Genomic DNA, 11,411 nt, shown 5'->3' on the forward strand with positions numbered 1-11,411 from the left:
GGGGGGGGGGTTTGGTTCACACTTGCTTTGTAAATGTCCCAAAACTGACCAATTGAATTTGACAAATGGAAACAAATGGCTAAACCCTTTCAAATTTTAGAATTACTGGGCTTATATTTCAAATGGTTGAATTTGAAGAGGCAGATCTAGTTCAGTTAATCTTAGATTTAGTTTTAGTCAGGAGTGTAAGTTCCCTTTTTAAAATGGAATTAATTTTATGCTGATATAAAAAAAACCCAAATGTTAAGTCTTCTAAACCTTTAAATCAAAGGGTAAAAAAGGAGGCGATAAAGGGCTGTTATATACTAGGGAGGATTTATTTTTTATCTTTAAAACAATGTTTTATTTGTTTCCCAACAGTACAATATCAATTGTTTAATAATTATTTTTTTTGTTGTGCTCCTCTCCCCAGTGGTAGAGGAGGTGTGGCAGGAGCAGACTCTGCTCAGGCTGTTAAACCTAGTGGAGCTCCCCATGCTGGAAGGGGTGCTTCAGTGCAGCCAGACCCCATCCTCTCCCCCTCCATTAAACCTGCTGGCTCACAGTAACCCAGACCTGATCTACAGCAGCAACCACCTGGATAGACAGATCCTCAAGGCCTTGAGGAACTCGCAGTATGTTGGAAAAAATAATCAGTGGTTTTGACTGTTGAATTAATATTATATAACACTTATTAGCGACCTAAGGCAGGAAATCTCAGTTATTGCATTTAAAAAAGAGAAATAATATCAAGGAATAGTTTAATAACAAACCACTCACATGTCTAAACTGCAAATATGAAGCTACTGCCAGCAGCTAGTTAGCATAGCTTACCACAAAGACTGGAAACGGGGAAACGGCTCTGTCTAAAAGGCAACAAAATTACCTTGTGCAAAACCACAACTGGTCATCTTTACACTTGAGTTTATGTACGGATTGAACAAACTAGATATTATGTATTAAGCTAGTTATCGAGCTTTAGAGGTGCTGCTAGGTGAATGTTGTTGCCTTTGTTTCAGCTGCTGGAGGTAGCTTCATATTTACAGTACAGACTTGGTAGTGGTATCCATATTCTAAATTCAGCAAATGTATAACCATAAAGTGTGTGTGTGTGTGTATATATAAAAATGTGCTTGTTTATTTTCATGTATTCCTCCTTGTCCCTCAGGGAAGATGAGTGGCTCTGTACAGCTCTGGACTGTCTGGACTTCCTCCCTGATCAGCCAGTGGTAGAGCTGAGCAGGGAGCTGCCTCACTGTTTCCCACAAGATCAGGACAGCTGTGAGCAAGTGTCAGCTGGTAGTAGTTCACAAGATGGAGGCAAGTGCTTGGATGAGTATCAGAATAAGGCGTTTAGTCCTCCAGAGCAAGGCCAGGTATCTAGTATCATACAAAGGCTGGTTCCACTACCTGACTGAGTTTGGTATCCTCACGTCTAAAGAAGCTTTGGTAATGGTTTGATACTGTATGACAGGTTTGTGTTGAAAGCAATTCCTACCGTTAACAATATTAAATATAAGTTTCTGTATTTCTGGCTTCAGGGCAGTCTGGTGAGCAGCTTTGTCTCTCCCAGAGTGGTTTGGCCCAGTGTAAGCTGCTGCTGTACAGGACCCTGGTGAAACACTACAGCCACGCAGACAGACCTCCACTGCTGCCCCAGCACATGACTGACATCTACACAGCCGTCACTGACCTGCTGGGTAAGAGCTTGGACTGTGACTCAGAAACTGTGGTTTCTCACATGAAAAGTCAATTTCACCATGTATTTAGATTCACACTGTCCTAGTTTAAGTAAAGCAGGGGTTGTAACCAAGCCTGTTTCTCTAGCCATGTTGCACAAACTCCTCTTATATTTGAGCAACCTCAGTATCACTTACATTTGTGCCTCTCTTGCCTTCCCAGTCAATGCCAAGTTGGGCACAGCTCTTGAGGCTCTGCAGCTGTGTCTGAAGCTGCTGCCTCCCTCCTGCAGAGACGAGCTGCGCAGGCTGCTTACATTCATGGCTCTGGCAGGTGACCCGCAGGGGATAAAGCTGGACAAGGAGGTGAGAGCTGGTGGCTGAGTCTTGTAATCGATAATGCGTTTTTTAAATATCCAAGAAAATGATTTTTGAATGTTAAGTCATCACTCTGGCACCTGTCTTCAGGTAGGCAGATGAGGGGTGGGATGAAAAAGAAGGCTTGTTCCAAAAATTTACCATCTGCTGTTTTTCTGTAATTTGATATTGAAGATGTGCTGTTGAACCTGTAGATGGAGAACAGACTGGCAGTGAAGAGGTCTTTCTCGAGGGCAATCCTCCTCAGCAAGGCTCTTTCAAAGGAGAAAGAGGACCTGATGGTGGTCTTCATGCTCAGCAACATAAAGGACATTTTTAAGGTAGGGGGAATGCAGGCCCAATACATTATACTTCTCCTTCGTCAAGCTCTAACAACACTGTCCCATAATGCAACTGAACAGCAGTTTTCATGAGAAAATCCTGCATGTTTTTCCAAACTCCACGGCCACAATCAATGTGTAACAAAGCTTCCTGTTATGAATTTATGCCCCCCCCCACCCCCCCTGCAGTTTCAACTGGGAGATGTGGGCAAGCTGTGAGTTTGCTATGTTGCACAAGCTCTTAGCTTATTTAGTGAAATAATCAAACAAAATAAACTCAAAATGTCAAGAAAGGAAATATTCTTACACTTAATTTCAGAAAAATACAATCATACACCTTCTTAGTTCAAGTTTCTCTCTTTCACCGACAATTGTGTTGTTAAAGCTAGGTTTTGAGAGGATACAACTGGAAAAAATACCACCCCTCCCCTGTCATGTCGTGTGTCATGTAACGTGTGGAACTGGTCTTGGTCTTGGTCTCAGTCCCTAAAAGTCTTGGTCTTGTTTCAGTCTCGATAAACTCTGGTCTTGCTCTTGACTTGGTCTCGGTTTAGGCGGTCTTGACTACAACACTAATTGCTCTCTGGATGTAAAGAGAATTTCAACAAATATAACAGAAATCCTTCTGAAATAAATTGCCTACCCCAGCTTTGAGTCATCGTAAGACACCCTTCATTCAAACTTACAAAAACACCGCTGTTTCAACAAAACCAAGTCTGGTTTTAAAAGAAATCCTTTGGAGTACGAAGTTGGCAGAAGTCACATGTGTTGCTTCTAATTCAATTTCTGGTCCCAACAATTTATCAGAAGGTTGACTCAGGATTTTCTGTAGTGGTTTGAGGCCGACTTTAAAGTGTTAAAGTGTCTGACATTCAGTGGTGCTGTAACTCATTGTTGGGTAAACAAATTGCTCAAATTGAGTTGTTGTTGAGTTTCAGAAAGTCCTGTCCCAGACACTTGGGTAAGGGCTTCAGTGAAAAGAATAAGTGGTATTAATCTTGTATTAAAAAGACAATTTTTCAAGTGTAATTGAATTGACAAACCATTTTCTGCCATTAAATCATTTGCCCCTAATTCTTTATTCTCTTTGCTCCAGATACCAGGGGCTCTGCACAAAAGCGTGAGTGACAAGCTGGCCAGCCTTGTACAGGGGAAGCAACCCGACATGACGGGTAAATGACAGCAGTGTCCAACATTAAACACTTTGATAAAAGATCAAAACATCATAGATGTGGGATCCATTAAAATACCAAATCTGTGCTTATGGTTTTGTCTCCACGAAACAATTAGGGATCTCGCATTTAGAAATCACACAGAATATTAGTTAATGCAGACTAGATTATAAAATGGTGTCAGACATTTTACACTTTTCTTATAGTGGGGGGGTTACACACTACCTTCCCAACACCAAACTGCAGACAAAGTTAACAACTAGCTACTTTGCTTTACAGAATCGAGTATTTAGCAGGCAGAGAGCCAGATATTTCCCTCAGGAGTTGGTGGAAAGAGACAGAACGCTGAAATCAAATTAAATTTTAGATTACTTTAATCTTGTCATTTTGTAGAGTACAGGCACAGAGCTAATGAAATACAGTATAATACTGACCATATATTTGGCCAGAAAATCCAACTGCTAGAAGTGAGCTTGTGCTTACTAACACATTTCCCTTAACAATCTTATATGGTGATATGTTAATATTGTTAGTGTTGTGGCTAAAACTAATAATTTATTGCTGTTTGAAGTCCCAGTTGTTGCGATTTGTGAGTGACAGTTACCTGGTTTCTATAATAATGAACAAACACTCCCTGTTAACATTATGTTTTTTCTCTTCTGTCCTTCAGGCTATACATTCTGTCAGCAGGTCTCCAGCAGGACTCACGCTGATACTACAAAGAAGTCCACCAACCAGGAACTGTGGGCTCTGCTAAACAGCATCCAGCTGGACACCAAGATGTCTGCCAAGGAGAGAAAGCGCCTACTTGGACAGTTTTACCAAGCCCACCCAGAGATATTTATCCAGTACTTTGGGGAATCTGCTGTTCGAGTGCTATAGATTGCATTTAGCATAGGCTATGTGTCTCTGATATCTTCTACAGCCGTTTTTGCCTTTTACATTTTGGGTAAATACTTGGTCAGTTAGACACAAGCTGACTGACTTCAAAGAAATGTTTATGACTGACAATAAATCTTTGTGGAGGTATGATTGCACTGTATTTGTGTTATTGAACAAAATAAACAGTTGATATATTCTTCACTGTGTTTCTCTTAAATATAAATCCATTCATTCTCTATACTCGCGTCTCTGTGCAGGATCGTGGGTGGTAGGAGTTAGTCCCATATGACACTGGACATGTCGCCAGTCCATCACAGGAAAACTTGATTTATTAAGTTGAAAATGAATTGTATAAGAAATCTCTATATACTGGTAACGTTTGAGCAGCTTGATCTAGACTTTTCTTGCCAAATGTGAGGTCTATTGAATCAAAATTATAACTTATTCATAATGTTGAGATGATTAATATTGACCCCAAGGAATACTGCGGAAAGAAATTTGTTTGTTGAGTGTACACACTATTGAGTACTGACTGCAGATAGTGGGGTGGTGTGAGACTTTGATCCAATGTGCTCATACTGGCTGCTGTATGCGTTGTAGGCTCAATACTTCTATGTACTTCTAGAGCAGATGAAGAAAGGAAATAGCCTAATATTCTTCCCAGCAATTCCCACGTTTTCCAGCACCTTCAGCTTTGTGTTTTTTCTTCTTTCTGGTGGACAACAACAAATGTACAGGTGCTCAGCATAAAAGTATACAGATGAATTAGCCAACATAAAGCTGTAGAGGAACAGCATAACAAAACAAAGAAAATGGAACAAGCAAACAAAAAAGATTAGTGTTTTTCATTAAAGGCTTAATTGTGCAGTTGATAATACTGTTACATTTACATTGGTGTCAATGAGTTTAAGGGTTTTATTGTACTTTAAATTCGCATAGAAGTTGGGGAGAGTCTTTGGGACTTTGCATTTATGGAATTTGCCATGTAAATTCAGTATGTTTACAATTGCTTTGACATTACATTTATCATGTTCGAAATCCATCCATCCATCCATCGTCAACCGCTTACGCTGCGTACAGGGTCCGCTGGGGGCTGGAGCCAAACCCGGTTTACATCGGGAGTACACCCTGGACATGTTCGAAATATGCAATGAAATTTATACATTCAATTTTAACATTGCTTTTAGTTTAATGCGTTAGCCTTTCATACGAGTCCAAGAAGTAAGTGAATGTATACAGTGGAAAAGTAAATGCTGTAACGATTCTGGTTCATCATTGAAAAACAAATCCAAGCAATTCAATGTTTTTGATGTGCCCTTCTTTAATCTTAGTTATAGCTAACAATAAGAATGTTAACTTGCAATAAGATTAATGAAGTTGATGTTGCATTTAGCATTCATACTCTTATTGTTAACTAGCAATAAGATTAAAGAAGTGCACATCCATTAATACACAATTTGTATGGCAGTAACCATGTGCCTTCTTCAGTGGATACAATCCCAGACTTTACCTTTCGGGATAATGTTCCTTCTTCTACAGAGTGTATTACGTAGTTTAGCATTCATAATGTCAATAGTCAAAGGAGGGTTCTAACCTCAGTGCTTGCTGATATTGAAGATAATGTGATGATATCCTTTGTGTTTGTTGTGTGCACGAGAGGGCTCGGCTCTTACGTCATGTTAGCTCCACCCAAAACAGGAAGAGTCGCTTGGTTAGCGGCGACCCCGTCAGTGCAGGGCTGCGGCATTAAAAAGCCCGAGTTTTCTGGGATGAAACAAAGCCTTCCTTCTGTTGAAGACGGTGTCTGGCAGTGGTGAAGTTGTGAATAACAGTGACAGTGATAACTCCGCCATGACAGAGGCTATGAAGGATTAGCTGTGTCACAAGGCTTTGTTGTTGTTGTTGTGTTCACGCTGACTAACGCTAACGTTAGCCAGACAAGTTGAGCTTCACAGCTAACCCGTCTCTTTCCTCGGGGCTGACGACTGCAAGGTTAGTAACGTTTCCGCAGATTACACTCAATGGCAGACACAGTGCCGTGAGGTTTTGTTTACCTCTGTCGTGCACACCGCCTCAAGTCATCTTAGCATCGCGCTCGTCCCCACCTTCCGTCTAGGTGATGTCATCATCTGTACATCACAACAAACCTGCAGCTCTCCTTCTGTTTTTTACTGTGACATGAAAATCCCACCACAAACACCCTTCACTGATGTAACAGTCCTGCATGTATAGCTAGAATGTGTCGCATATACTGCAATCGCTGGGCATTGTCCTGACTTTCAGCACTTTTGCAGCGTTTCACATAACTGCGCATTTGCAACTTTAAACGTCATCTGTTATCTTGCAGACCTTAGCATGCCAAAGGAGGCAGACCAGGGTGAGGGTGGAGGATACAAGGAGTCGAAGAAGGAGGGGATGCATGGTGCTTCTGAGGAGGCTCCTCAAGGTGAGAAACCGGTTGATTTCAGCTACACGGAGCAACAGACCCGATTAATGACAGGGGTTCATTTGTGTAGGGGAAGGAACACGAAGCAGAAAGTCTGCTCAGCTTAAGACGTGCATTTGGGTTTACAATTGGGCTGGCAGTCCACATTCAGCTTTTTATCCAGTCAAAAGCACAAACTCAACCACCATTTATACATGCAAAAATATTAAGCTCTCAAATTAACCTGACCTACATGGAAATACTAAAGTGCTAAATAGGTTCCTAATAGATCCCTGGCACTTCTTTCCTTCACTGAGCTCAGTTTTTGGACGCACATAAACTACAAAACAACACAAAGTGGTTGGATGTCAGGAGTGAGAAAGGCAGACCACCTGCTATCTGCTGATTGAGATATTGTCAAGGTGACCTGCATCCTGGGTAACAGAATAGAACATATGTTGGACACTGTGGTCCAGGACGCCCAAGCTACTGTTGCTAATGGCCTGTTTAGACCTGAACATGTGGGGCAAAGCTTTCAAGTTCTCGGCTTCTGCTGGGATTCAATCTGTTCCCTTTCACATACTGTAACCGCCCAGCTCAGTTCTTTAGTCTCTCCTCAGCAGTTTTTTATTAGCAAAAACATGTAGACTACACGTCGAATCAACACGGACCATAAGCTCCGTGATTGGTCGGCTGGGTAGCCTCGCAATGCCTCCGAGCCGACCAGAAGTACCCCGCGCTTTGAAGTAACATTTACTAGCGGTCAACACAGTGGATGCTGTAGCGCTATCGCCGACTGGCGTTTGGGGGTGTAATTGCAGAATGACGGACACACCTACGCACAAGTATAAATGCATGGCTACGTGCGTAGCCTACAGCGTAGGTACGCACGTAGACCTTATGCAGGAGTTTAAATGAGCCTTTAGACAGCAACACAAACAACCCTCCTTTTTGTACGGTAGGGAAGAAAAATGAATGTTCTAGTGAGGGGAAATACCAGCCTCATGAGCATGTTCTATCAGGGTCTGTGCTCACCTCTCTTAACTCTTCAACAACACAGCTCCTCTAGTTCTCATCTCGTCGTCACTTCAACGTGTCCCACTCCAACCTGAGGACAGGTGTGGTGCTGTAGCAATACGTACAACTAAAGACCATCAACAAAGCAGTCTGTGAACATTTGTAGTCATCCAGGTCACGTTAGCCAAGAAAGTTCAAATCAAGGGCAACTGAAGTTGAAGATACTCGGAAGACATTTCACCTCTCATCTAAGAGGATTCTTCATTTCTGACTGACTGTCCAGGGAATCCCCGCTATTTAACCTCTGTGGGGTCGTTGTCAAGATGGTCTATACCACTTTTGTTTGTTAGTGCTTCTGGCAGTTGTGACGACAGTCATTACAGCTGTCCTGTCGATTGTATGTTGTCCAGTGCAGTGAGCGCTGACCTGTATATTGGGGAAACAACCTCCACACAAGCGCATGCCCCAACACAGAAGGGATAATGTACATATTTTGGACAGGGAGGACAGATGGTTTGAAAGAGGAGTCAAATAAGCCATTTACACCTGAGTAGAGAAACCATCTCTTCACAGGGGAAGAGTATTGTGACACCACTTATCCCCCACTTACAACGCTGTCCTTTAATCCTTTTCCAGGAAACCGAACAAACGCTCACATTTGGCCTCATGTGAGAATGCTAATGACTCATTCAGACTTGGTCTTAGGTGTTTCCAACGACCATAACAATTGTCGTCACAACAGCCAGGAGCACTAACAAACCAAGCGTTATGAATCACCTTGACAACGACCCCACAGAGGTTAAATTGCTGGGAGTCCCTGCTAGGCAGCTAGAACTAAAGAAACCTCTTGGAGGAGAGGCGAAAGGTTTTCCAGTAACTTCAACCAAGTCCAGTTTCCTTTGATTTTAACCTTCCTTGGAAATCAGCAAAGCAGTTTACAGTGTGGGTGAGGCTGCTGAGTTTCTGTACAGAAGATGTCCAGCAAAAAATGCAGATGTTGTGGTCTCACCTCTGTGGTGTACAGTTGTTTCCCTGACATATTCACTATCAGTAAATTCTACAGTTTACAGTAAAGTGATGTTAGTTTCAATAGTAGAATAGCAGTGGCCATGGTTTTGGGATTGCTATACCTGGACACACCATATTTAATGGACTTCAGACAGGATGCTTGGCAGACAAGGCTCACACAGTACACGGCATACCCTCTGTAAAATAAATCCCTGTCCATGAGGTCTAGTATGCCCAAACATCAAGAAGTTTGCTGACCCATAGAATACAGAATATCAATATAAAACTCTCCCTCAAAGCCAGAAACCAGACAAATAAAACTCAAAGTTGTAAGGAGCAGTGCCATAGACAATGACACTTCATTGGACACTTTAATTATACCCAAAAGATTAGCATTGTCAGTTCAGATTTGGAAAATGCTACACAATGTTATTGTTCCCACTTTGACTTTTTAAGCATATTTTCCAAACTTTGCATTTGCGTAGCGCTACACTTGACAGATGACGACATTTGAGCGAGGGAATTTGTGACTTTCTGTTCATGCTCATAGTTATAAATTGGATTATCCTTGATGCGCAGGAAGAGAAACTCTGCTTTAAGGCAGGTGTGCTGAGCAGAGTGCTTTGTGGATACAATGACTGCAGGATGCCTTTAGGGGATTAGCACATCTTGTAGTTGGCGTGTGCCTGCTTTCAGTACAGTCGCACTAAATCCATTTGTAACAAAGCGATAAAGCACTCTGTTTGCAAATGAGTTCAAATCCAGTTTGTTGGCAGTGGAATAGTTCTCTGTTTTAACAATAAGAAAGTTCTGCTAGCTCTGGGAGGAAAGTACATTGATGTGTCACTTTGTTTTTAAGATGGATTTTCTTCCCTCACAGCCAGCCCTCCCAAGCTGGTCTTGGTGGCGGAGCTGATGGAGACTGCTAAAGGAGTCACCAACATGGCTTTGGCCCATGAAATAATGGTCAACCAAGCTTTTCAAGTCAAACCTGCAGAGCTTCCTGAAGGGAGGTGAGAGTTTGAAAGGATACAATAACTGTCTTTTGAGTCCTTGTCTTTGAGGGAGTTATTTCTTGCTGGAGAAGTAACAGTGCCTCCTGTGCCCCTGTACAGTGTGGAGCGCAAAGTGAAGGAGATTATGCACAAAGCATTCTGGGATTGCTTGGAAGCTCAGTTGATGGAGGATCCGCCGTCGTATGGACATGCCATCAAACTGCTGGCTGAGATCAAAGAGGTGAGGTTTTCACTTCATTCACGAAGTAGAACGGGACATGGCTGCACGGCACCATATGTGGACATATACTAAAACATCCATCCCCCTCAATCATTCTGTCTTTCCTTTACTACCTGCCTTTAATCATTCTCTATTTACCTGCTTATCCAGTCCCTGCTGTCTTTCTTGATGCCGGGCCATGGTCGTCTGCGCACCAGTATCGAGGAGGTTCTGGACCTGCCGCTAATCCAGCAGCAGGCTGAGAATGGAGCGCTTGACATCGGTCGACTGTCCCAGTTCATCGTTGGGATGATGGGCTCTCTGTGCGCCCCCTGCAGAGATAAGGACATCAATAAGCTAAAAGAGATCCATGATATTGTGCCTCTGCTCAAGTAAGCCAAGAGATAAGAGAGAGACTATTACTAGTTCTGCAGCTTCCGGGCCTTAGTTTATTTTTAGATTGTGCAATTTCATTCTAATCCATTACAGCGCAGAAGTCAGCGCATTCTGGAGTGACATTATCAATTAGGATGATTAGAGATGAGCCCGCAGGTCCCCAAACTTAATGCATACTTAATGAAAGTGAATAACAAGTCCAGCTCAGTTGGACTCGCAATGTGAAACCTCTTAAGTGTATTTTGAGAGGATAGAATTTCAATACATATGTTTCTGTCTCTGTCGTCCTACCTCTTAGGGCAATATTCTCTGCGCTGGACCTGATGAAGGTGGACATGGCTAACTTTGCCGTCAGCAGCATCAGGCCTCATCTGATGCAGCAATCGGTTGAGTATGAGAGGAGCAAGTTCCAGGAGTTTCTGGAGAAACAACCCAGTAAGGAATCTCCCTTCAATTAAATTAGTCATATTATACAGTGGGTACGGAAAGTATTCAGACCCCTTTAAATTTTTCACTCTTTGTTTCATTGCAGCAATTTTCCAAAAATCAAAAAAGTTCATTTTATTTCTCAGTAATGTACACTCAGAACCCCATCTTGACAGAAAAAAAAACAGAAATGTAGAAATTTTTGCAAATTTATTAAAAAAGAAAAACTGAAATATCACATGGTCATAAGTATTCAGACCCTTTGCTCAGTATTTAGTAGAAGCACCCTTTTGATCTAATACAGCCATGAGTCGTTTTGGGAAAGATGCAACAAGTTTTTCACATCTGGATTTGGGTATCCTCTGCCATTCCTCCTTGCAGATCCTCTCCAGTTCTGTCAGGTTGGATGGTAAACGTTGGTGGACAGCCATTTTCAGGTCTCTCCAGAGATGCTCAATTGGGTTTAAGTCAGGGCTCTGGCTGGGCCATTCAAGAACAGCCACGGAGTTGTTGT

General features: G+C 42.3%; 2 protein-coding genes and 1 long non-coding RNA gene across 6 annotated transcripts in view; 2 read left to right on the forward strand and 1 right to left on the reverse strand.

Annotated features, from left to right (window-relative positions):
• LOC123961296 (DEP domain-containing protein 7-like) overlaps positions 1-4,607 on the forward strand; it is a 7,186-nt gene extending 2,579 nt beyond the window's left edge. The window contains exons 6-12 of the mRNA XM_046036561.1: positions 413-614; positions 1,148-1,299; positions 1,521-1,679; positions 1,882-2,024; positions 2,231-2,356; positions 3,453-3,528; positions 4,199-4,607. Of these exons, the coding sequence (XP_045892517.1) occupies positions 413-614; positions 1,148-1,299; positions 1,521-1,679; positions 1,882-2,024; positions 2,231-2,356; positions 3,453-3,528; positions 4,199-4,410 (1,070 nt within the window). The 3' untranslated portion in view covers positions 4,411-4,607. The remainder of the gene's footprint in view (positions 1-412; positions 615-1,147; positions 1,300-1,520; positions 1,680-1,881; positions 2,025-2,230; positions 2,357-3,452; positions 3,529-4,198) is intronic.
• Positions 3,885-6,905, reverse strand: LOC123961319. 3 transcript variants are annotated; one of them, XR_006822708.1, is made up of 3 exons: positions 6,005-6,905; positions 5,432-5,538; positions 3,885-5,122 (listed from the first exon to the last, which is right to left on the reverse strand). It is a non-coding gene; the product is annotated as an uncharacterized LOC123961319 (long non-coding RNA). The 3 variants fall into 3 exon arrangements; XR_006822707.1 differs by lacking the exon at positions 3,885-5,122 and having other exon boundaries at positions 6,084-6,905; XR_006822709.1 differs by lacking the exon at positions 3,885-5,122 and having other exon boundaries at positions 5,921-6,905.
• tcp11l1 (t-complex 11, testis-specific-like 1) overlaps positions 6,113-11,411 on the forward strand; it is a 10,415-nt gene continuing 5,116 nt past the window's right edge. Inside the window, exons 1-6 of one of the 2 annotated variants that reach the window (XM_046036566.1) lie at positions 6,113-6,402; positions 6,758-6,856; positions 9,720-9,873; positions 9,976-10,096; positions 10,247-10,467; positions 10,770-10,906. In XM_046036566.1, coding sequence (XP_045892522.1) covers positions 6,766-6,856; positions 9,720-9,873; positions 9,976-10,096; positions 10,247-10,467; positions 10,770-10,906 — 724 coding nt within the window. In that variant the 5' untranslated portion in view covers positions 6,113-6,402; positions 6,758-6,765. The remainder of the gene's footprint in view (positions 6,403-6,757; positions 6,857-9,719; positions 9,874-9,975; positions 10,097-10,246; positions 10,468-10,769; positions 10,907-11,411) is intronic. The other variant, XM_046036567.1, reaches the window with a different exon arrangement.

The sequence above is a fragment of the Micropterus dolomieu genome, linkage group LG22 (assembly GCF_021292245.1).
Source record: "Micropterus dolomieu isolate WLL.071019.BEF.003 ecotype Adirondacks linkage group LG22, ASM2129224v1, whole genome shotgun sequence".
NCBI classification, from domain to species: domain Eukaryota; kingdom Metazoa; phylum Chordata; class Actinopteri; order Centrarchiformes; family Centrarchidae; genus Micropterus; species Micropterus dolomieu.